The following is a 21648-nucleotide window of genomic DNA, read 5'->3' as shown; positions in this document are numbered from 1 at the left end:
AGAAGCTTCGCCCTCCTGATGCCTGTGCCCATATATGTACACAGATGTACATCTGTCCCCATGCACATATGGTGGTCTAACTGATGCTTTCCCTCCAGAGGGAGGCGGAGGTTCATTCTTGATATTTCATAATGTAGTGAATGTGGACTCCAGGTTTTTGGTGAGCCCTCTGAGAGCATGTCTAGGCCGGAGCCATTTCCTAACACAGTGAAGTGGGTTCATTTGAACCAGAGCTATTGGAGCTGCTCTGAGCATGTAGTGTCTTTTCCTCTTGTACTTGGGTCCAGGCTGTGGAGTTCCCTGCAATATCCCCTTTTCCATCCTGCCCTGGGCTTCTTTCTTGCCTCTGTTTGCAACCTTGCTGATGAGAAAGGAGGAAAAAATTGTTTCAGGACATGGTGGGTAAACAGAAGGCCTGAGATTTGCAAGGCTGATGCCATCACCTGGGGAGAGGGGAACTGCAGCAAGGGACAAGCTGCCACCTCCCAGTTGCTGCAGGCCCATGGAGTCTAGAGTGAAGAGTTAGAGCCGCTCCACTCTGCTAGGAGGTGGAATCTGGAACAGGCCTCATGTCCAGAGAAGGCCTAACTCCAGTCTCAAGTGCTCCTCCAAGGTTACATGACTTGCAGCCAGGGCAGCTGACAGCAGAGATTGGGAGTCCCAGGTTTAAACCTCTCTGAAGGGAAGTGGGGACAGAAAGATGGATTCTTTTGTACTTTGTACATAGACCACACATTTGTGTAAACAGTGTTTTGGAATAAAATATTTTCATAAATTTTCTGTCTTCCTCCTGGTTTGGGGGACTGGTGGTGGTCTCCCTGGCTGATGACAATCACTAGAGCTGGAGTTGTTTCGTTCCTATGTGGTCTATGCTGTAAGTTTTAGCCTGAGACTGCAACTCTGCTCCCCTCTCTGTCTACTCTAGGAGTCTGACCGCCCCCAGAATACTGTCAATGCTTCTCAGGGGGCTACAGCCCTAGGTAAGGGGGCACACATGCCCAAGAACGCAGAGGCTTGAGGCTAGAGAAAAGAAGGGGAAGGACTCACTGGGGGAGGGGGCCCATAGGATGGGCAGAGCTGAGCTCTAGGCCCCTCTTTTATCTACTGCTGCTAAGAGCAATCTTGAAGCTGGCATCTGAGGGTCAGTGTCAAGGTGATTGTCAACCCTCCTGGGGCCAAGGCAGCTGAGAGCCAGTAGGAAAGTCCATCTTCCTCTGGCCTCTTCCCAGAGGCCAGCAGGTGGCACCATCCAACTGCCGCTCTGGCCTGAGCGTGAGGAAGGCTGGCCAGGGAGGAGAGAGGACCAGCTTCCCACCTGTAGGCTTTCTAGTCCCCAGCTGTGGTCAGTCTAGGAGGTGAGGCTGGGGCTTGGAGTGTGGGGTGGGGGAGTAAGGAACTGTGGACAAGTTTATTCAGAACTCAAAGCAGGGTTGGGGGCAGGGGCTTACAGTCTGTCCCAGGGAGGTGCAAGGGCCCAGAGCAGGCTGGCAGGCGGTATAGGGTGGGGGTGGGAGAGAAGGCAGGCGCCACCACCCGCCCCAGCCACACTATCTCTGGTTGCATCTCTGCAGGGGAAACGCAGTATCTCACACTGGCTCTGTTTTCATGGCACTGGGGCCGTGAGTGGGGGCAGGGGGGATGCTGATGCAGAGCCAGCACTGGTGTTGGTGGCCTTTCCCTGAATTATCGCCACTGACCGCCCAGGGGCCCCACAGCAACCAGCTAGTGAAATGTCTGTGTGTTGTTCCCACTGAGTGAACTGAAGAGAAGGCGATAATGGGAAACTGTAGCCAAAGGCCTTGGGAGGGAATCTACACCCCAACCCCCCTTTAGGTAGCTTATCGGACCCCAGACAGGACACAGCAGCTTTGGGAGGGAGGAGAGAAGAGGGAAAGGGCTGCTTTGACACCTTTATGTCACTGGACTATGACCCTTTACTCCTGGGTTACCTCTCACCTGGAGGCTAATGGCTAACATAAGATGGGGGGGCCAGGCATCACCTCAGGAATGAGAGGTGAAGGGAATCTCAGTCCTGGAGCTGGGGCCTCTTCCTCCCAAGGCCCTCTTGTTCCTACCCCAGATGGGCCTGAGTGGAAGACCCCTCCAGACAGAAGCAGGCAAAAGGAGCCTCGTCAGCACAAATGGAGCTGCCACGCTATTAGACGGTTCCTATATAATTTTTATTTCTGGAAGTTAAAGTAGATACAGCAATATACAAAAAAAAAAAAAAACACAATAATATAAATTTTTACACTAGGAAGTATACATTGGAATTCGAATGCAGTGGCTAGGGACAGCAGCTTACAAACCACGGGAATTCCTTGGCTTGGCTGGGGACCGGCAGGGGACAATAGACAAAAAATGGGCAGGTCCTGAGGACTCTGTTTTTTTGAAGGGGGGGGGCCCAGAATAAGACTCAGCTCCTGTCAGAACTTTTGCTATATATAATCAGTTAAAACCAGACGAGCATGCTACCTAAAGCCATGAACTTTATAATACTTGTTCCAGAGAAGCCCAAGCCCTTGCCCTAGGTCCCTAGGGATTAAACCCAAAGGTAAGCCCCAGCCTCACCTTTCTACATATTTTCTCAGTTTATGAGTTCAGCTTATTGTGTACTGAAGAGTGTTACTGGAGAAGGGAAAGCTCCCTACACAAATAACCATCTTGAGGCCAGAGGACACAGGTGGTCGAGGCAAGCCCTGTTCATCCTCACCCCCTTAATCCAGGCTATAGTTAATCTGGGTCTAACAAACAGAATTCCAGACAATCTGATCAACTGAGGCAAGGTGGTTTTGAGTCACCAAATCCAGCCATGCCTCTTGGTCAGAGAAGGCCCATGTCGCCAGCTGCTAAGCGTTCCAAAATGCAGGGCGGAGGTGTGCTGACAGGCGGAGGCAGGCACTGACAGGAAGGCCAGAGCAGGTGCAGGCATTCTCATTGTTCTGCCTCACCCGGGGGCCCCAGAGGGGGCAGACAGTCACCAGCTTTGGGGGAGGCCAGGTGTGTACATCTCACAGGAGGGACAGACCTTGATTTTATCAGTCAGCCTTGGCCATATATTAACAAGTGAAGAAGGGGTACAGGTGCCTTTGGATGTCACCAAGAAACTGGGATAAGAACCATATTCCCTGAGCTCAACTAGACACTTTGCTGGGGACCTGGAGTCTGAGTCATGTTCAACCTATAACTTCTCTCTTTTATCTCCTGAGGTCCCAAGACCAGGATTCCTAAGAAAAATGGAACAGGGGTCCTTTAGACGAGGGAAGGAGCTGTGCCACTAGCAGGGATCTGTGGGAAAGGAAGCCAGGGGATCCTAGGCCTGATAAGGAACACGAAAAAACAAGCTGGCTCTGAACAAGGGCCAAAGTCCAAAGAGAAAGGGAGCAAGGATTTTCAGGCCCCCCTCCCAGCCTTACCCTCTAGCAGGCCAACACACTCCACGGAAAATAAAATAACAAGAGTCTGGGATGTTTGGTTCTCCTCAACCCTCCCCGTTCAAACCCAAGAGCCACGCCATAGCTTCATTGTCTTTTAAGGGTTTGATCTGATACCCATTTCAGGGTTTATATAAATTATCAGCCTGAAGATAGCTGAATGCTTAAAGCACCAAGGAGGCCATGAACTGAGTCTTCTTAAATGCAGAAAGGCTATGCTGCTACAGTGTGTTTTGCCCTTTAATTATTATTATGTTTTTAATTTAAAAAGAAACCTAGGGGTTTAGATAGTCCTATCTTCTATTTGGACGTTAGCAAGGTTAAAAGTGCAATGCCAAGAGTACGCAGCTACAGGCAGCCTGTGGCATTAGCTCACAGAAATGGGCAGAAGGATGCCGATGGCACCAGGAGGCACTTGTCTAACAACAAACGACAACAATAAGCTGCTGAGAAAGAGGGCAGGGGGAACAAAAGAATACAAGACATTTCCGTTTTTCTCCCGCTGGCCACCCCCTTCCATGCCCCCATCATGGTCTCAGAGAACGTTCTTCTTTGCATTTAGATAAAAGCACATCACCCACACTCACTCGTTTCTCTATTTTAAAAAGTGCCCAGATTGCTCAAAGATAGCAGAAGTAGGAGATTTGAAAAAAAAAAAAAATCTGGAACCACAAAGAGGAGCTTCAGATGCTCTGGGGTTTGGCTGCTTAAGGGGCGGTGGAACACGGGTAGGTGCCTCAGTCACATCTCTGCAGCTTCCGTTCTCGCTCCTCACATGGGGGAGGTAGCACACTCCGAGGTCAACTCCATGTCAAATGTGAGGGACTCTGAAGAGAGAGAAAATGCTGGTTCAGCCACCTGACCCTGAAGCAGGCAGGGCACATCCCCCCAGCCCTTCAGGGGACAGGGCTCAGGTCACCATGCTCACCAGTCTTCTGCCCCTTCAGGCCAAAACAGGGTCAGAAAAGCCAGATTTCCTCCCCTTCCTACAGGGCCCTGCCCTCTGGAAGGCTCAGCTTCTTTCCTACCTGACTCATTCGCAGCTCTCCATGTTTCAAGAAGATCTAAACATGGCAGCCTTAGGCACCTAGTGCCTAAAATGTGACTAGTCCAAATCAAGGTGTGTTATAGTTGTCAAAAGCCTACATTTAGAAGACTTGGAATAAAAAAAAATAAATGCAAAACTAATTTTTTTCTTATGTGTTGAAATGACAGTACATCAGATTTACTGGGTTCAATAAAATATATTGTAAAAATTAACTTCATCTGTTGCTTTTTACTGTCTTCAATAGGGCTACTAGAAAAATTATATTTATATTCATGGTGTGCATTCTGTTTCTGCTGGAGAGCTCTAGAACCTCCTCCTACCAATGTGGTGACAGGCTCTGTACACATCAAGATCACGGAAAGTGGGCTGACATGCCTCACAGGGACAAAGTCTGAGCACCAAATACTCACCAAACTGCCCTCCTGCTGAGGGCTCAGCACCTTCACCATTATTTCCAAACTGCATCAATGAATCTAAAGTGCGGGGGGACATCGGCAGGTCAATGGTATTGCTGCAGGTCGTTCTGTAGGAAATGGGGAGCGGCAGGAGGGGAAAGGGCCGGGTTGACAAGACACAATGGAGGAAAAAAAAAAAAAGAACAAAACACACACACACAAGCCATCAAACTCTGGTCTCCAACAGAAAAATAAAAGCTCAAGCTTTTTAACACACAAGGTCACTCTGAGTGCTAAACACAGCCCAGGAGCTTCCAACCCTTCATGGGATACTCTCACCCGGTGTCCTCCCTATTCCTGGGGGATAACTGAGGACATCAGAAATGAATGCAACATTTGGGAAAGGAAGCCACTTACGGTGTCACACAGATAAACTTGGTCTTCAAGTATGGGGCAGCACCTGAGAAAAAGAAAACTGGACTTACTGATGGTGACCTATGTGTACAGGACTGAAGGAGCTGTTGGCCTCATTGATGCAGACATGAAACTCCATCCTTATACAGATTGTCTGAAAACCTCCATCTGACCACAGGGGTTGCCCTTCCTCATCACGTACTATTTGATGTCTCAGGCATTTGCAGGCTGAAGTCCAATTCTTCATACACGGCTTTGCCGAGCTGCAGAGACTGTGGTGTACCTTGTCTCACCTGAGCCTAGACTAATGGCAACCTTGTGTTCAGTTTTTCCCTGGATTATATAAACATTCAACTGTCTCCATGTGGTCTGAAGACTCTCCTCTTGCCTGGTCATATCTCTTAGATAATTTCTCTGCCTATAGGAACCAACTCTATATAGACTTGGCATAGTGTTCCACCCAGATACCAACATGACCCAGTATTTAAGAGAACATGAAAACAATGGCTTCCCAAGCTGAGGGTTTTATTTCTATTCCTACAAGCACTATAATCTGCCTCTATCACACCTTATTTTTCTCTTTCTCTTTCTTTCTTTCCTGGGAATTGAACCCCAGGAAATATAGCTCGGCCACTGAGCTACATCCCCAGCTCTTTTTATTTTTTGATACAAGATCTTGAGAAGTTGTTGAGGGCCTTGTTAACTTGATGAGTCTGCAATTGTCCTGCCTCAGTCCCCTGAGTTGTTGGGATTATAAGTGTGTGCTACCACACCTGGCTTCTTGCACACTTTTCTAGGAGGATATTAGCAATCTCCCAGTTGGATAAATACAATTTAAAAAAAGGCAGCCTATATACACAGGGGAGATGTCATGTGGTGAAGTACAACTGATCCAACTAGAAGTCAGGAGACCAGAGAGCCCAGGGACATCTTCAATAGCTAAGAGTCCTGGGGCGAGGCACTTTCTCAAGTAGAGGATGAAAGAGGTTCTGATCATCTATAATCCCAGTCATTTGTAATTCTGATTCTTTTTTTTTTTTTTAAATTTTTTAATATTTATTTTTCAGTTTTCAGTGGACACAACATCTTTATTTTATTTTTATGTGGTGCTGAGGATCAAACCCAGGGCCCCGCACATGCCAGGCGAGTGCGTTACCGCTTGAGCCACATCCCCAGCCCGTAATTCTGATTCTGTTGTTAGAAATGTGACAGTTAGAATCAATGAATTTTGGATACTGAATGCTTGCACTAAGAAGTCCAGGAGCCTTGAGAACCCTGGCAGAAGTCCAGGACCTTGAGGATCCAGGTGAACAAACTACATAGGAGGCAAGGTGTTTGAGTCAAGAAAAGCACAGACAGACACATGGGGGGATGGACAGAGAAACTGAGGGATCAGATGCATGATGAGAGTCTGAGAGGGCACCAAGGGGCAGCCTGTAGGTGGCTAGCCAAGTTTACTTTTTGACCAAGAAATAGGTTAAAATCAATACAGAATCCAAAGAAACTGTGGAGGCAGGGTTCTGGTGTCATAAATTCAACTCTTTTGGTCCAGACCTGAGAGGAGCTGACATCCTAGAGAGAAAAGGATTTCATTCTCCAATGATCAAGGGAGCTGAGAAAAATAGCTTTACCCTAAGAGAGAACTGTGGAAGCCAAGAACTAAAGCCCAATAAAGAAGAAAAAGCTGATTTACATGTGGCACCATACAAGGTTGTGAATGTACTTTATCTAATTTATAAGTGGCTCAGAATCCTTCCTTCAGGCCAAAAGAAGATACTGTGTGGGATTCTGGTGGAAAAGTAAGGAGGAGGGAAGAGTCCTGGAAAGAGGATCTATCTCTGAGAAACTTTCATACCATAATGCTCTCAAGATGGAAAAAGAGAAGAAATGGTCACAGGTTCACCTCCCTGAGAGTCTCATTTGAAAGTTCCTATCCTCTAGCCACACTCTTGCCAAGCTCCTGTGCTCACTCACAAGGCAGGCACATCTTAGGTAGTTAGTTTCTTTATTGTGATCAGTGCCTGGCCCCCAAGGGAATGTCTCCTGACAGGAAAGGATGTGCCTCCTGCCCATAGGATGGATGGAGATGGAGGATGCAGCCTCAGACTGGGAGCTGGGATCTTGAAAGCAAAATTAGTCCAAAGGACCAGCACTTAAACCTCAATGTCCTGTGCAGAAAGAACAAAGAGTAGTGTGAGAAAGGCTGATAAACAGATCTCCTAACTGAAACACAAGGTGGAAAGAGAGATAAGCAGTAGACAGGAAGTGAAAGCTAAACTCTTCCACACTATGAACTGAACTCAATACCAGAACAAAGGGAAAAGGAAAGTCAACTGTCAACGAGCTCAAATTCCCTCTTCCAAGTCTCATTTCCCCCCACCCTGAAAAATCCTTGGAGGGAATTCCTGTAAAAGGGCAGGAGGGCAACCAGTGGGGTTGTGCGTGTGTGCTATGTGGACAAGAACAGTTTTTTGGTTTTTGTTTTTTAAATATATTTTTTTAGTTGTTGATGGACCTGTATTTTATTTATTTGTATGCGGTGCTGAGAATTGAACCCGGTGCCTCACACATGCTAGGCAAGTGCTCTACCACTGAGCCACAACCCCAGCCCAACAAGAACAGTTTTTTGAAAAGCAACTGGGGCAAGGAAGTCAAATCTCCAAAGGATTACTTTAAAGAACCCACTGTTGGTTCTATAATTACAAAACATTAAATAAAGGGCTGGGGGTGTAGCTCAGAGCACTTGTTGAGCAAGTATGAGGCCCTGGGTTCAATTCCCAGCACCAAATACATAAACGCAAAGATTTGGCAAATTGAGGCTCCTCATCAGGATGTGGACAGAGACTAGAGAGTCAAAGCAGCAAGCACTGAATGGGAACAGACCAGAGGACTCTACCTCCTCTATGCTTGGGACAGCCCCAGAGACTAGAGGCTTAATGTAAACTAACTTATATTTAACTTTTTTACTACATACGCTCTTGCACATTGAAAAATTTCTTATTTTTAATAGCTGTACATTCTAAATACCAATTTCACACCCCTCTCACCAGTTTTTGTTCTCCCCTACGAACTTGACACTCCCCACTCTGTCGCAAACCAGGCTGCGATGCCACTAAGGACCATCTCCTCCAGCAAGCCCTCCTTCAGCTCACCTGACAGTGGCCATGCATTTAGTGATAATAAAAGAAAGCACACCAGACCCAAGGCAGAGTCTCAAACCTTCCGATATCTACTAGATAAGAATTATTTGGACATTTGCCTGTCTATCCTCTAAGACTTAATCTTGTAGTTTCCAACTTCCCCCAAGAAGTAAATGCCATAAATGTGGAAAATCAACAACTACCTGGGTCAGCTTCAGGATGCTCCTGGCTTTCTGGCCGACAATACTTTCCAAATGCCTCCTCCTTAGGAATGTCAGGGTAGAGATAGACCAGTGGAGAAACCAGGATATTGGTAGCGTCCATGATTTTATAGCCCATGATGATTTCAGCAAATGACATATTATTCAGTTGCTGCTTGGTATATGGTTCCACTGACTGGATCTGGGTCTTTCCTAATGGGATTTGGGAAGGAAAGATAATGAAACCCATAGGCAGTAATCTCAGAGAATATGGCTTGTTTATCTTTTCTGAATGAAGAGTTATGTCAGCCCAGAGTTTGATACCCTGAATAGCCATCCAGTTGCAGGGCACTGTGAAAACGTTGAGATCGACTCTCCCCCGACTCTCCTTTTTCCTTTGTGGTACTGGGAAGTAAATCCAGGGGTGCTTTACCACTGAGCTACATCCCCAGCCCTTTTTTTAAAAAAATTATTTGTTTGTTTGTTTGTTTTTTAATTTTTAGACAGGGTCTCACTAAGTTGCTAAGGCTGACACCAAATTTTTGATCCTCCTGAGTGGCTCAGGTCACAGGCATGTACCACCATGCTTGGCTTAGGCTGACTTTGAAAGGCTATTTAGTTGGTTCCCAGGCTTAAGATATATTAATAAGTTAGGGAAGAAAGGAGATGGGATAAAGAATAAAATTTAAATCTCAAAATTTAAATCTCAAATTAAATCAACAAATATCAGCCACTGGAGCAAGCAACCTGACAAAGCAATTCTTCCACTGGGAGAATCTGAAGAGAAGTTACTCAACTGTATACAAAGCCTGGGATCAGAGGAGGCAAGTTTGAGGCCATCTACGACCTCCAGGGGGCAGTCGGTGCTTGTGTCTATAGTGTCTAGTAGCAGCCAAGCGGTGACAGCAGAGCAAGAGCCAGGGGTAGGGTAAGCAGAGCCAGGCTTACCACTGATGTCCTTTTCCACCCAAGTGAAAGTGACTCCTCCTTCTTTGCTGCTTTCACTGAATCTCAGCAGGAAGGTGCCTGGGGGCTTGGTGCTCAGGATGGCCCGCTCCCGCTCCTTACTGATGAAGCCCATTATGTACCTGGAGCCAAAGAGGGGCAACCACATTGTTAGAGGGCATCCCCAGCCACTGGCTTACTGAGAGAGCACACGTGACATGTTCGCACGGTGCCCTCTGCCAGGCAGGAGTTTCAACCTACCCTTCATTCCAAAGGGCCAAGATGTACTTCTTCACAAGGTCAATGATATTGTCTAGCCAGACCCAGAAGGAGAAGCCCTTGCCAGCCATGTTTTCCTAGGGAAAAGAATAATAGGAAAGCTAAGTTCACCATCATCCAGCCTTTTCCCTCTTGGAACACAGTATACCTCCAAAGTCCTTCCAGCCCATTTACCCTCCAGGAGGTCCCACTGGCTGCTGGAGGAAGAGTTCAGATCTCTAGGCTTCGCGTCCTCTACAACTACCTCCCAGATGAGCATTCCGCTCCCAAGAGGTGACCACAAGAATTTAACAAGATCACTTACTTTGCAAAATTTAGCCCATGTGATCTGACACCCTGAATAGTTCACACCAGGTCCTAAAGGAAAAAAAAAAAACAACAAGTAGAAAAGTTTCAGCTTTGTTCAAGATCTTATTTCTTAAAAACACAAAGTACATATATTTGCCCCACAATGGGCCAGGAACCACTGGCTTTCACGTGTGTGAAGGTAGCCATTGTGTGTGCATGCCTCCGTACATGTTTTGCACAAACACACATGCAAACACATATGCCCATATCTGTCACCTGATTCCCACACCCGAGTTGCCCTTTAGCCCAGCAGAGGGTGGGTAAGTATCAAGCCCCCATGCTTTTCCTAGCCTGCTGTGGTGGTCTGGGGACCAGGCACACACTAACCAGCTCACAGCTAGGATTAGAAGGTTGCATTTTGTAGCAGCACAGGACAAAGCTACTTTTAACTTTGAGTCTAGATAACACAAAAAATAGTCTACTTAAATTTTTTTTTGAGGGGAGAAAACTTAAAACCTAGCCTGAGTTTATTGAAGAAATGGATGGGAAATGTCAAGCCTTTAGTTCCATCCTCTAACACACACCTAAGGTATCTTCTAAGGTCAGACAGGGTACTGCCCTGGAAGGGCAAAGAAGACAGCAACCAAGAGAAAAGAAATCTTCCTCCCACCTCATAAAAAGTGGTCACCAAGATGCAAACTTGCTAGGTGCCCTGATTTCCCAACCTGGCACCAGCAGGGTGCCTTGCTCAAGCCCCCAGGCCAGATTCCTGGTCTGAGGAGGGCAGCGGGGTGAATAGGCAAGATGTAGACCTAAGAGTTTCTCTGCCAGCGTGGTCAGCTGCTCGATGCTCAGGCCTCGCTTGGTGGTGGAGGAGAACTGCCAGCTCAGCACCTCAGCCACTTGATCCCAGGTTCCAATTGGGGGCTTGGTGAAAAAATTCACGTTCTATTGAAAATAACATATTTGCTCATTTAGATGAGAGGGTAGTGCTAATGACCTGCCTCAGGTACCAAGAAGTTACAAGAGAACGTGGTTTCCAAGAGGTTGGGACACTAACCTTCGGGTTGTTGGTCAGCATATTATACCACAGGATCGAGGCCCAGGCATTTGGCATCTGACAGATGTTGGAGATCACCACAACTGGCAAGGAGTGGGTCTGTGGAGTGTGTGGGGGATGAGTTAGGGAGGCAGAGGAGTTTTCACAGCTTCCAAAATCTCCATATTGCACAGGTTTGGAGTAAAAAAAAAAAAAAAAAAGCACACCTGCTGATAATTCTGGGGGAGGAGGAGGAGGACAATGACTCTCACTGAGTCAGCACAAGGCCCAGAGGGAAAGCATGCCAAACCCAGGCCCGGGGCTTGGCTGGGTCTGTACCAGTAACTTGTACAATCTGACAGCTCAAAGCCTGACTCAAGCCCCAGATCCCACCCTCCCCACTTTTTTTTTTTTTTTTAAGGAGGAAAGATGCATTTTTTTTTTTTTTTGAGGAAAGATGCATTTTGACTCATGGTTTCATTTTATTTATTTATTTTTCTGTGGTGCTGAGGATCAAAGCCAGTGGTAGGCAAGCACACCCCCACTGAGCTGCAACCTCAGTCCCAGATTCCCCATTTATAAGACTTGGAAAAGAATTCTCCAAAATCCCAAGAATCTGCATTTTCCCATGAAACACAGCAGACTCAGAAATCAAAGCCTAGGATTCCTGCTTTTCCTAGTCTAATTCAATTTAAAGATCCAGAAGGCATGCAAAAGAATGCAAATGCCGTGATTTTCTGCATACTCAAAACAGTGGCTGCTGGGGCTGGGATTGGCGGTACAGCACTTGCCTAGGACGTGCAAAGCCCTGGGTTCGATCCTCAGCACCACAGAAAAATAAATAGATAAAATAAAGATATTGTGTCCAACTACAACTTAAAAAAAAAAAAAAGTGGCTGCTAAGGATTTTGCCCAAACTTTCTACAGTTGACCCTAATCATTTTCTAAATACAGTTTCTCATATCAAGTCTGCCAAAAGTCAAGTGTTCACACGTTTTCCTGAGCATTCGAGCAAATTTTATTCTTGGATGGGACACCAAGAATCTTTTGGAGGAAAAAAACTAATAAATATTGTACTTAGGAAACTGTGATCATTCCACCTTCTCTAGTAATAAAATCTCACTAGACCTTCTTGTCCTGAGTCACCCCTGCATGTAAGGCCACCCCAATTCTGCGGAACTTACCTCTAGGTCGATCTTGAGGCCTTGGTGATACACCTCAGTCTCAAAGGTGATCAGGTGCAGCTCCTCAGTCACAATCAGGGAGGCCTACAATAGCAAGAAAGACACTCCTCTTCAGAGAGAAGGGAACTTGGTATCAACAGCCACAGTCTTAGAAAGTGACACTCCACAGCCTTACTATGCAAAGAAGGGTGAGCCATAGGATGGCCACAGACAAATTGCCAAGGACACACAATGAGCACATGCTCTCTTTAATATGTGGACTCTCCGATCCTGACCTTTCACTTGGTTTTTATTATAATATCGTACAAATCCTACAGGTTACTTATAAAGGTGTAAGGCATAAAAAACAACAAAATAATGGACACTCCTGCCATGAGCGGTGACAGATGCCTGTCATCCCAGTGCTCAAAAGGCTGAGACAGAAGGATCACAAGTTCAAAGCCAGGCTTGTAAGACCTAGGAAAAGGCAAAATAAAAACTAAAAAGGGATGGAGATGGAGCAAAGTGGTAGAGTGCTATAGGCTCAATCCCTACTTAAAAAAAGAACATCTGTGAATCTGCCGCCCAGTTTGTTGACTGGATTTTCTTTCTTCTCTTCTTCTGTTGTTGTGGTTGCTGTTGTGCTAGAGATCAACCCAGGGCCTCATGCCTCCTCTGCCACTGAACTACATGAACTACACCCCAAGCCCTACCACCCAGTTTAAAAGACCATTACCACTGAAATTCTGCAGATGTTTTTCCTCTACTCCATTTCTTTCCATCTTCCTATAGAAATAACTGCCATTTTATTTTTGGATTTATCATTTCCTAGCTTTTCTTTACAGTTTATTTATTTCTCTAAACAATCCATATATTGTTTAGTTTGAGAAGATTGTATACTTCAGACAGATGGAATCCCACTCTGGATTCTTTCTGGCTCACTGAATTCAATGTGAAATTTGTGTGGGCACCTGCCATTTATTCTTTTTCACAGTTATATAGTGTTCCATTATAGGAGTACACCACAACTCAGTTTTCCATTATAATGTTAATGAGCACTTCTTTAATTTTAAGTTCTAAATTAAAATTAAGTAGCACTGATACTTTGTAAATGTCTCCTGCTACTCTAATGCAAAGATTTCTCTATTGTTGAATCCTGCGAATACCTCTGCTTGTTTATTGGGTATAGTTTTTTTGTTTTGTTTAGTAAGAGTCAGAATCTCACTATGTTACCTGGGTCGGCCTCAAACTCCAGGGCTCAAGTGATCTTCCTGTCCCAGGCTCCTGAAGAGCTGACACTTTAGGTGCATATGCCCAGCTATGTTCCTTTATTATAATGGCAAAATATTTTCAAAAGTGACTAACAATATTTACTCCCACCAGCAGAACAGCAACCTTATTTTTTTGTTTGTTTGTTTTTGTCTTTGGTACTGGAGATTGAACCCAGGGGTACTCTGCCACTGAGCTATATCCCGAGTCTTTTTTATCTTTCACTTTTAGACAGGGTATCACTAAGTTGCTGAGGCTGGCCTCAAACTTATTATCCTCTTGCCTCAGTCTTCCAAATTGCTGGGACAACAAGCGTGTGCCACAACACCCAGCAGCACCTAATTTATTTATTTATTTTAAAATATTTAGTTTTTAGTTGAACACAATCTATTTATTTATTTATTTATTTTTGGTGGGGCTGAGGATCCAACTCAGGGCCTTAAGTGCTCTGCCGCTGAGCCACAACCCCAGCCCCATAAGCAATCTTATTTTTAACAAGAGTTAAAAATAGAATTACAATTTTTTTTTTCCTTTTTGGTGCTAGTCCTCAAGTTTGCTAAATATATGCTTTATTCCTGAGCAACATCCCCAGTCCTTTGAATTTATTTTTAAAATACTCCTTTTCTGATTATGGAGGTAGTATATTCTGTTTAATACGCAAATATAACAGATAAAATAGCCTTGTCTATTAACATCATCACTAATATATAAGCTCTGTGGGTATATATTTCTCCAGAAGTTTTACTTTTGAAACAGGCTCCTTAAGTTGCCCAGGGTTGTCTATACTCCTGGACTGAAGCAATAAATCCTGCTTTGGCCTCCTAAGTAGCTGGAGCTATATACATGGGCAACCATGCCTGGCTTCAGAAGTTTTAAACATATGTGAATACATGTAAAACCGTGTAATGCATTTTTTTTTTTTTGTACTGGGGATTGAACTCAGGGCTCTCTACTATTGAGCCACATCCCCAGCCCTATTTTGTATTTTATTTAGAGACAGGGTTTCACTGAGTTTAGCATCTAGTTTTTGCTGAGGCTGGCTATGAACTTGCCATCCTCCTGCCTCAGTCTCCCAAGCTGCTGGGATTACAGGCATGTACCACCACATCTGGCCAGTGTATTTTTTAAAAATGCACTACTCAAATTATTTTACATCTTGCTTTTCTTTTTCTTTTTTGACTGCTAGGGATCAAACCCAGGGCCTCATACGCGCTAGGCAAGTGCTCCACCAATGAGCTACAGCCCCAGCCCCAGTTTTGTTCTTAAAAACATTTGATACATTTACACCCTTTATTCCATCTCATTTGGAAAAACAGGCCAGTAAAAATGGAGCCAGCTGGCAAAAGATGGAAGGGAATTTGGAAAGCCCCAAGCAAGGTGGAAAGCGTCCCTCCTACCAAGTGGGTGTGGATAGCAACTCAGCAGGGGACTTTCCACTTCTCCTAAATGAGAAGCTAACTCCCCAGACACGTGAAGAAATGCTCCAAGCCAGAGAACTCCACTGTATACGGGCCTTCTGAATACCTCAGGGTGGCCGACAGTGACTTTTCTGAAGTAACAGCTTAAAGCCTCTAATTCTGGGCAATAAGAGGACTCTCTGTCTTTCTCTCCCTCAAAAGAACCCCCCCTCATTGGCTTTCATACCCAACAACTTACATCACAATTGGCGCGGCCCCCATTTCCACATCTTTGCTCTCTGAGGGTCTGTAAAAAAAGGAAAAGTCATATGAAGCTGTCCCAGACCTTCACTTGGCCAGAGGCCCTATGTGAAGACGGGTTCGGGCTCCTCTGACATACCAAGTGCTTGAATTCGGCAGAGAGGCTGCCATTGTTGGACTCTTCCATGTTCATCACTTTTGTGTTTGTGCCCAGAATGTTAAACTTCCGGGATCTGAATCACAGGAGAAAAACCAACCACAAGGGTGACTGAGTGGCCAGAGGATAATGTTAGATTAAACAAAACAAAGGAAGCTTCTAGGCTTAACTTACCCTCTGAGAGCTGCAACGTCCCCAGAGTCTCTGTTAAGAACACAGATTAAGATTGGTGAGAGGACAGGCATTTCTTCAAAGATCCTACTCTGTATTATTTACATGGATGGTGCTCCTGGGAAATTCTTCAATTTAGTTACATTTTAGATGTGAAACATAAATCCCTGTACATGCTTAAGTAATAGACACTCCAGGGGAATCCTGGTCTTTACATTCATCAGAACATAGCATGCCCACAAACCAAGAGTCTAGAGGTGAGGACATGATCTACTTATAATTCTATTCTAGGCTGGACTTATATTTTTCTATAAGATTCAGCTGAACATGAGCAAGAAAGCACATGACCTTAATTGCTGCAAGCAACCATGTAGCTACCCAGAAGGGAAATTTGGAGGGCAAGAGATGGTTAATAATGGCAGAGGAGAGAGACAGATCTTGGATCCTTGAGGACTTCTATGAGTCACTGATCTCACCATCATTGAGAACTTGCCCAAACTCTGCATTTCCAGTTATACTGGGTTGCAAATACCCTAACTTAAGCCACGCTGGATTTTCTATAAAGGTCTGCTATTTCCTGTAACTCAGAGCAAGCGCCTTTTTTGAGACAGCTGAAAATATTCTTCCAGTGTGATCACTCTATTTTAAAATTCTGTTGTTGAATATATCATTTTTTTAAATATTGATTTTTTTGTTGTAGTTGAACACAATACCTTTATTTTATTTATTCATTTTTATGTAGTGCTAAGGATCAAACCCAGGGCCTCACATGTGTGAGTTGAATGCTCTTCTGCTGAGCCACAACCCCAGCCTGAATATATCATTTTTTATATAGTCACATTTCTTAGTCCCCCCGCCCCCTTTTTTTTAATTGGGAACCATTTTAAAAGTTCTTCTCTATTGTTATATATTTACCTACATATACAGAATTAATAATAGGTACTGTTTGTTAAATAGAGCATTTTATGTGTGTTTATAAGAGAAAACTGATTAATTTTAAACCATTCATAAGACTTCTTTCCATACATCACATCTTATTACTTTGTTTATTTGTTGTAATCCTGACAATTAAACCCAGGATCTCAAGCATGCTAAATAAGTGTTAAGCTACATTTCCAGCCACCACACATCACATTTTAAAACATAACAGTTCGCATGATCAGAAAGTTCCCCCTCATGCCTAACTTATGCTTATGTATTTATTCATTTATGTTTTTATTTGCAGTACTGGAGTTGAATTTGGGGGCGATCTACCAATGAGCTACATGCCTAGCCCTTTTCTTTTTTCTTTTCTAATTTATTTTTTAGTTGTACACAATCCCTTTATTTTGTTTATTTATTTTTATATGGTGCTGAGGATCAAACCCAGGGCCTCGCATGTTCTCTACCGCTGAGTCATAATCCCAGACACCTAGCCCTTTTCTTATTTTTTATTTTGAGACAAGGTTCTTGCTAAGTTGCCTAGGCTGGTCTTGAACTTGCAATCCTCCTGAGTTGCTGGAATTACAGGTGTGCACCTGTACATGTATGTATGTATGTATGTATGTATATAACACACATATATATGTATATATATGTATGTACGTATATAGATATGTATATATTCCTTTTTTGTATTACTATTTTGTTGTATAATTGGCAACCAATAAACTCTGCTGTTTAAAATGTGCAATTTTTTTAGTTATAATTGGGCACAATACCTTTATTTGTTTATTTTTTTTAATGTGGTGCTGAGGATTGAACCCAGCACCTCGCACATGCTAGGTGAGCACTCTACCGCTGAACCACAACCCCAGGCCCTAAAATGTGCAATTTGATCAGGTTAATTTATGGATATATATATACTATGTCCAACTGTAAAACCATCAGCACAATCATGGAATGTATCAATCACCCTCAAGGTTTTCCTATGACCATTTGTAATCCATTTCCCAGGCCTACACTCTACTCCGCCCTTGGCCAACCACTGTTTTCTGTCACAATAGATCATTTACATTTTTAGAACATATATATTTTTATATCTCTTTTTGGGGGTCTGGTTTCTTTCTACTCAGCATAATTATCTTGAGATTTATTCAGGTGTTACAGCTATCAATCAAGCTTTGCTTTTTGTTGGTGATTATATTCTGTGGATACATACAAATCATTTATTCATTCACCTGCTAATAGACACTTGTGTATATTTGCTTTCATTTTTCTTGGGTTAATACCTAGGAATGAAAGGACTGCATCATATGGCAGATGCAGGTTTCACTTTTTAGGAAACTGCCAAACGTTCTTCCAAAGGGGTTGTGCCATTTTCCCATTACATATTTATTTACCTATATTCTCAAGATACCCTTATTAAATTCTAAATATGCTAGAATCTATTCATACAGACTGTTAAAAGTAAAATTTGAACCAGGTGCAGTGGTGCATGCCTGTAATCCCAGTGGCTCTGAAGGCTGAGGCAGGAGGACTGCAAGTTCAAAGCCAGCCTCAACAATAGTGAGGTGCTAAGCAACTCAGTAAGACCTTGTCTCTAAATAAATACAAAATAGAGATGGGGATGTGGCTCAGTGGTCAAGTGCTCCTGAGTTTAATCCTCAGTAAAACATAAAATTTAAACTTCCCAATTGAATCCTTAATATCAAAATCCCCCAAAACCACCTGCTGAATAATCCATCTTCTCTTCACTAAGGTGAAATTTCATTTTTTTTAAGAGAGAGTGAGAGAAGAGAGACAGTGAGAGAGAGAGAGAATTTTTAATATTTATTTTTTAGTTTTCGGCGGACACAACATCTTTGTTGGTATGTGGTGCTGAGGATCGAATCCAGGCTGCACACATGCCAGGCGAGCACGCTACCGCTTGAGCCACATCCCCAGCCCCTGAAATTTCATTTTTAAACATACTAATTCCCATATAAACTAGAGGTCTATTTCTAGATTTCAGGTTTTGTTTCAATGATCAATCAACTTATTTCTGTCCTAGTTAACACACTAAATTAGTAACTGAAACTTTGTGTCACATTTTAATATCTAGGAGGGCAGCTTCTCATACCACTCCCTCTCCCAGGTGTTTTTAATTAAAAAAAAAAAACTTAAGGTGGATATGGTGGCTCATGTCTGTAATCCCAGAGACAGGAGGCTGAGGCAGCAGGATTACAAATTAGAGTCCAATCTCAGCAACTTAGCAAGGCCCTATCTCAAAATAAAAAAATAAAAAGGGCTTAAAAAAAAATAGAATAGTGGTTGCCAGAAACTAAAGGGAAGGGGAAATGAGGGGAAGTTGTTCAATTGGTATGGAGTTTCAGTTTTGCAAGATGAAAAAGCTCTAAAGACCTATTGCACAACAATGTGAAATACTTAACAAAACTGAATTGTATACTTAGACATGATTATTATGGTAATCTTTACAATAAGTATTTAATACTAATTATAAATCTTTTTATTTAAAAAATAAATTGCTATCTTTTTCATAAATAAATTTGTTTACTTTTTCAGCTACAGTAAGAAGATAAAGAAATCTTTTTCAGCTAAGATAATAGAAAAACACATTATGGATTTTCAAGAACACTATTCATATTTTGGTTGTTCCTATATTAACTAGGAAGAATCAACAACTATACAGTAAAATCAGGAATATGACTTTTCTCACTTTTTTTAAAAAAATTAGAGTATTATAGTTATACATATAGTTGGGTTTATCTCATCACTTTTTTTTAAATGTTTATTTTTTAGTTTTTTAGGTGAACACAATATCTTTATTTTTTATTTTTTTTATGTGGTGCTGAGGATTGAACCCAGTGCCTCACACAGGCGAGCATGCTACCACTTGAGCCACATCCCAAGCCCCTATCTCATCACTTTTGAAACCATCATTTCCTCACTAAAATTTCAGCTTTCTTCAAATAGATCATAAATATTTCTGTTAATTTATCGTAATATATATATTTTTTTTTTTTTTTTTTTTTTTTTTTTTTTTTTTTTTAGAGAGAGTGGGGGACAGAGAGAGAGAGAGAATTTTAACATTTATTTATTTTTTCTTAGTTCTTGGCGGACACAACATCTTTGTTGGTATGTGGTGCTGCTGAGGATCGAACCCGGGCCGCACGCATGCTAGGCGAGCGCGCTACCGCTTGAGCCACATCCCCAGCCCTCGTAATATATTTTTAACTTCTGTTGTTTATTGTGATATCATGTTTCTATTAAAAAGCTAAAACAAGGTTAGTTATTCATTATTGCATATTTATTATACCTACACTTTTGTCAATTTCCTTGATTTCATTAATAATTACTTTCCAGTTTATTCTCATGAAATTTCCTGATAATTATATTACCTAATAAAAACAAGTGTACATTTTTTTTCTAATCTCTTCAAAGGATAAGTATATTTTAGATTTTGAAATATTGTCATTATATGGTACTTTTTTTTTGGTGGAGAGGTTGCTAGAAATTGAGCCCAGAGCCTTTTACATTCTAGGGAAGCACTCTACCACTGAAGTATATCCCAAGGCCCAGGAACATTTTTTTAAATCCATTCTTTTCATATACTATCCATTTGGCATATATGTATAAATTACATTTATAAATAAATACTAAATAAAGAAAAAGAAGGACTGATGGTCACAGCAGCTATCCCAACTCAAGTCTAAACCACCAGCATTGTTCTGGCATGAAAATAATATACTACAAGGCTTCTGGAAACATTTGTTCACAAAACAAAGATTTCTGAACAGAGATAGTCTCTACCATCAAACTATATCTTTCAAAGTTCTCACTTCTCTGTTCCTCATTTGAAAAAAAAAAAAAAAAAGGACCAGGGCTGGGCTCAGTAGCAGAGTGCTTGCTTAGCTTGTGTGAGGCCCTGGGTTCTATTCTTAGTACTTCATAAAAAAATAAACAAATAAAATAAAGGCATGTTGTCCATCTACAACTACAATTTTTTTTTACAAAAAAAAATTTTTTTTTTCTAAAAAAGAACTATGTTTAGGAATACTTACTTGTCAATGCACACTTTAATCTTAAGCTGATAATTCAACTCAGGGAATTTGACCAGCAACCTATTAAAAAAATAAATAATTATTTTTTAAAAAAGTCAGTATGCTTCCCCCACCTCAAACCTCCAGTTTAGATAATGTAAAGTTCATAATTCCTCATTTCTAAGAGGTAAAGAAGTCATAATCCCAAATTCATCCTCCAGGCAAGGCCATCTTTGATCTTTAGCTGAACATTACCCACTTTGGCCAAAAGGTATAGATAAAAAGCCTAAGAACTAAGGACTTAGTCAAAGTTATAGAAGTTTCACAAAAGGATAATAAAAAACATTTAGTGAAAAATATCACAGGAACATGCTCTGTAGCTGGTATTATTTTTATTAAACTTATAACTCAATACCAAGCTGAAGGTGATTCATATCTGTGATCCCAGTGACTCAGGAGGCTGAAGCAGGAGGATCACAAGTTCAAGGCCAGCCTAGGCAACTTAGTGAGATCCTTTCTTAAAATAAAAAATAAAAAAGGGCTGAGGATGTAATTTACTGGAGAATGCCCCTGGGTTCAATCCCAAGTACTACACACACACACACACACACACACACACACACCATGCTGGCAAATTTCATACCCACAACATCACTGCCTGTGAGGCCTGAAAAAAACAACCCTGAAAGCAGGTGCAGTGCTGGTGCCTACAGTTCCAGCTACCCAGGCCAAGGTGGGAGAACTACTTGACTCCAGGATGTGGAGACCAGCCCAGGCAATACGGTGAGAGCCCATGTCAGGACAAAACAAAACAAAACACCAACTCTGACTCTAAAGGTATCCTTCAACAAAACTTCCACCCAAGCAGAAATGCCATGGCCTACCTGACTTTAGTGGTGAACTGGACACCAGTCTTGATGACTAGCGGCCGGTCAGGATGCATGGGCATGCAGGGCTGCCGCTCAACCACAAAGGCACTGAAAGGGAAAAGGTCAGCTTGTCACATACTACTGTGGTAACAAGTCTTTTTTCTGATCCTCTGAAGTCAGTTAATCTCTCACCTCAGGACATTTTTTGGGGGGCGAGG

At 42.7% G+C, this 21648-nt stretch overlaps 1 protein-coding gene across 6 annotated transcripts in view; it reads right to left on the bottom strand.

Moving 5' to 3' along the window:
* Positions 1-2158: 2158 nt before the first annotated feature.
* The window catches only part of Stat3 (signal transducer and activator of transcription 3), a 61816-nt gene continuing 42326 nt past the window's right edge, over positions 2159-21648 (bottom strand). For 3 of the 6 annotated variants that reach the window (XM_078042016.1, XM_078042017.1, XM_078042018.1), the window contains exons 10-24: positions 21446-21538; positions 20583-20642; positions 15604-15633; positions 15412-15505; positions 15271-15318; positions 12367-12450; positions 11204-11302; positions 10956-11091; positions 10160-10212; positions 9838-9932; positions 9580-9719; positions 8632-8844; positions 5295-5337; positions 4893-5005; positions 2159-4261 (exon numbers count right to left, since the gene is read on the bottom strand). In XM_078042016.1, coding sequence (XP_077898142.1) covers positions 4206-4261; positions 4893-5005; positions 5295-5337; positions 8632-8844; positions 9580-9719; positions 9838-9932; positions 10160-10212; positions 10956-11091; positions 11204-11302; positions 12367-12450; positions 15271-15318; positions 15412-15505; positions 15604-15633; positions 20583-20642; positions 21446-21538 — 1357 coding nt within the window. In that variant the 3' untranslated portion in view covers positions 2159-4205. The remainder of the gene's footprint in view (positions 4262-4892; positions 5006-5294; positions 5338-8631; positions 8845-9579; positions 9720-9837; positions 9933-10159; positions 10213-10955; positions 11092-11203; positions 11303-12366; positions 12451-15270; positions 15319-15411; positions 15506-15603; positions 15634-20582; positions 20643-21445; positions 21539-21648) is intronic. The other 3 variants (XM_078042020.1, XM_078042019.1, XM_078042021.1) reach the window with 3 other exon arrangements.

The sequence above is a fragment of the Ictidomys tridecemlineatus genome, chromosome 3 (assembly GCF_052094955.1).
Source record: "Ictidomys tridecemlineatus isolate mIctTri1 chromosome 3, mIctTri1.hap1, whole genome shotgun sequence".
Classification (NCBI taxonomy): domain Eukaryota; kingdom Metazoa; phylum Chordata; class Mammalia; order Rodentia; family Sciuridae; genus Ictidomys; species Ictidomys tridecemlineatus.
The sequence above is the reverse complement of the archived record's forward strand: the minus strand, read 5'-3'. Positions and strand labels throughout refer to the sequence as shown.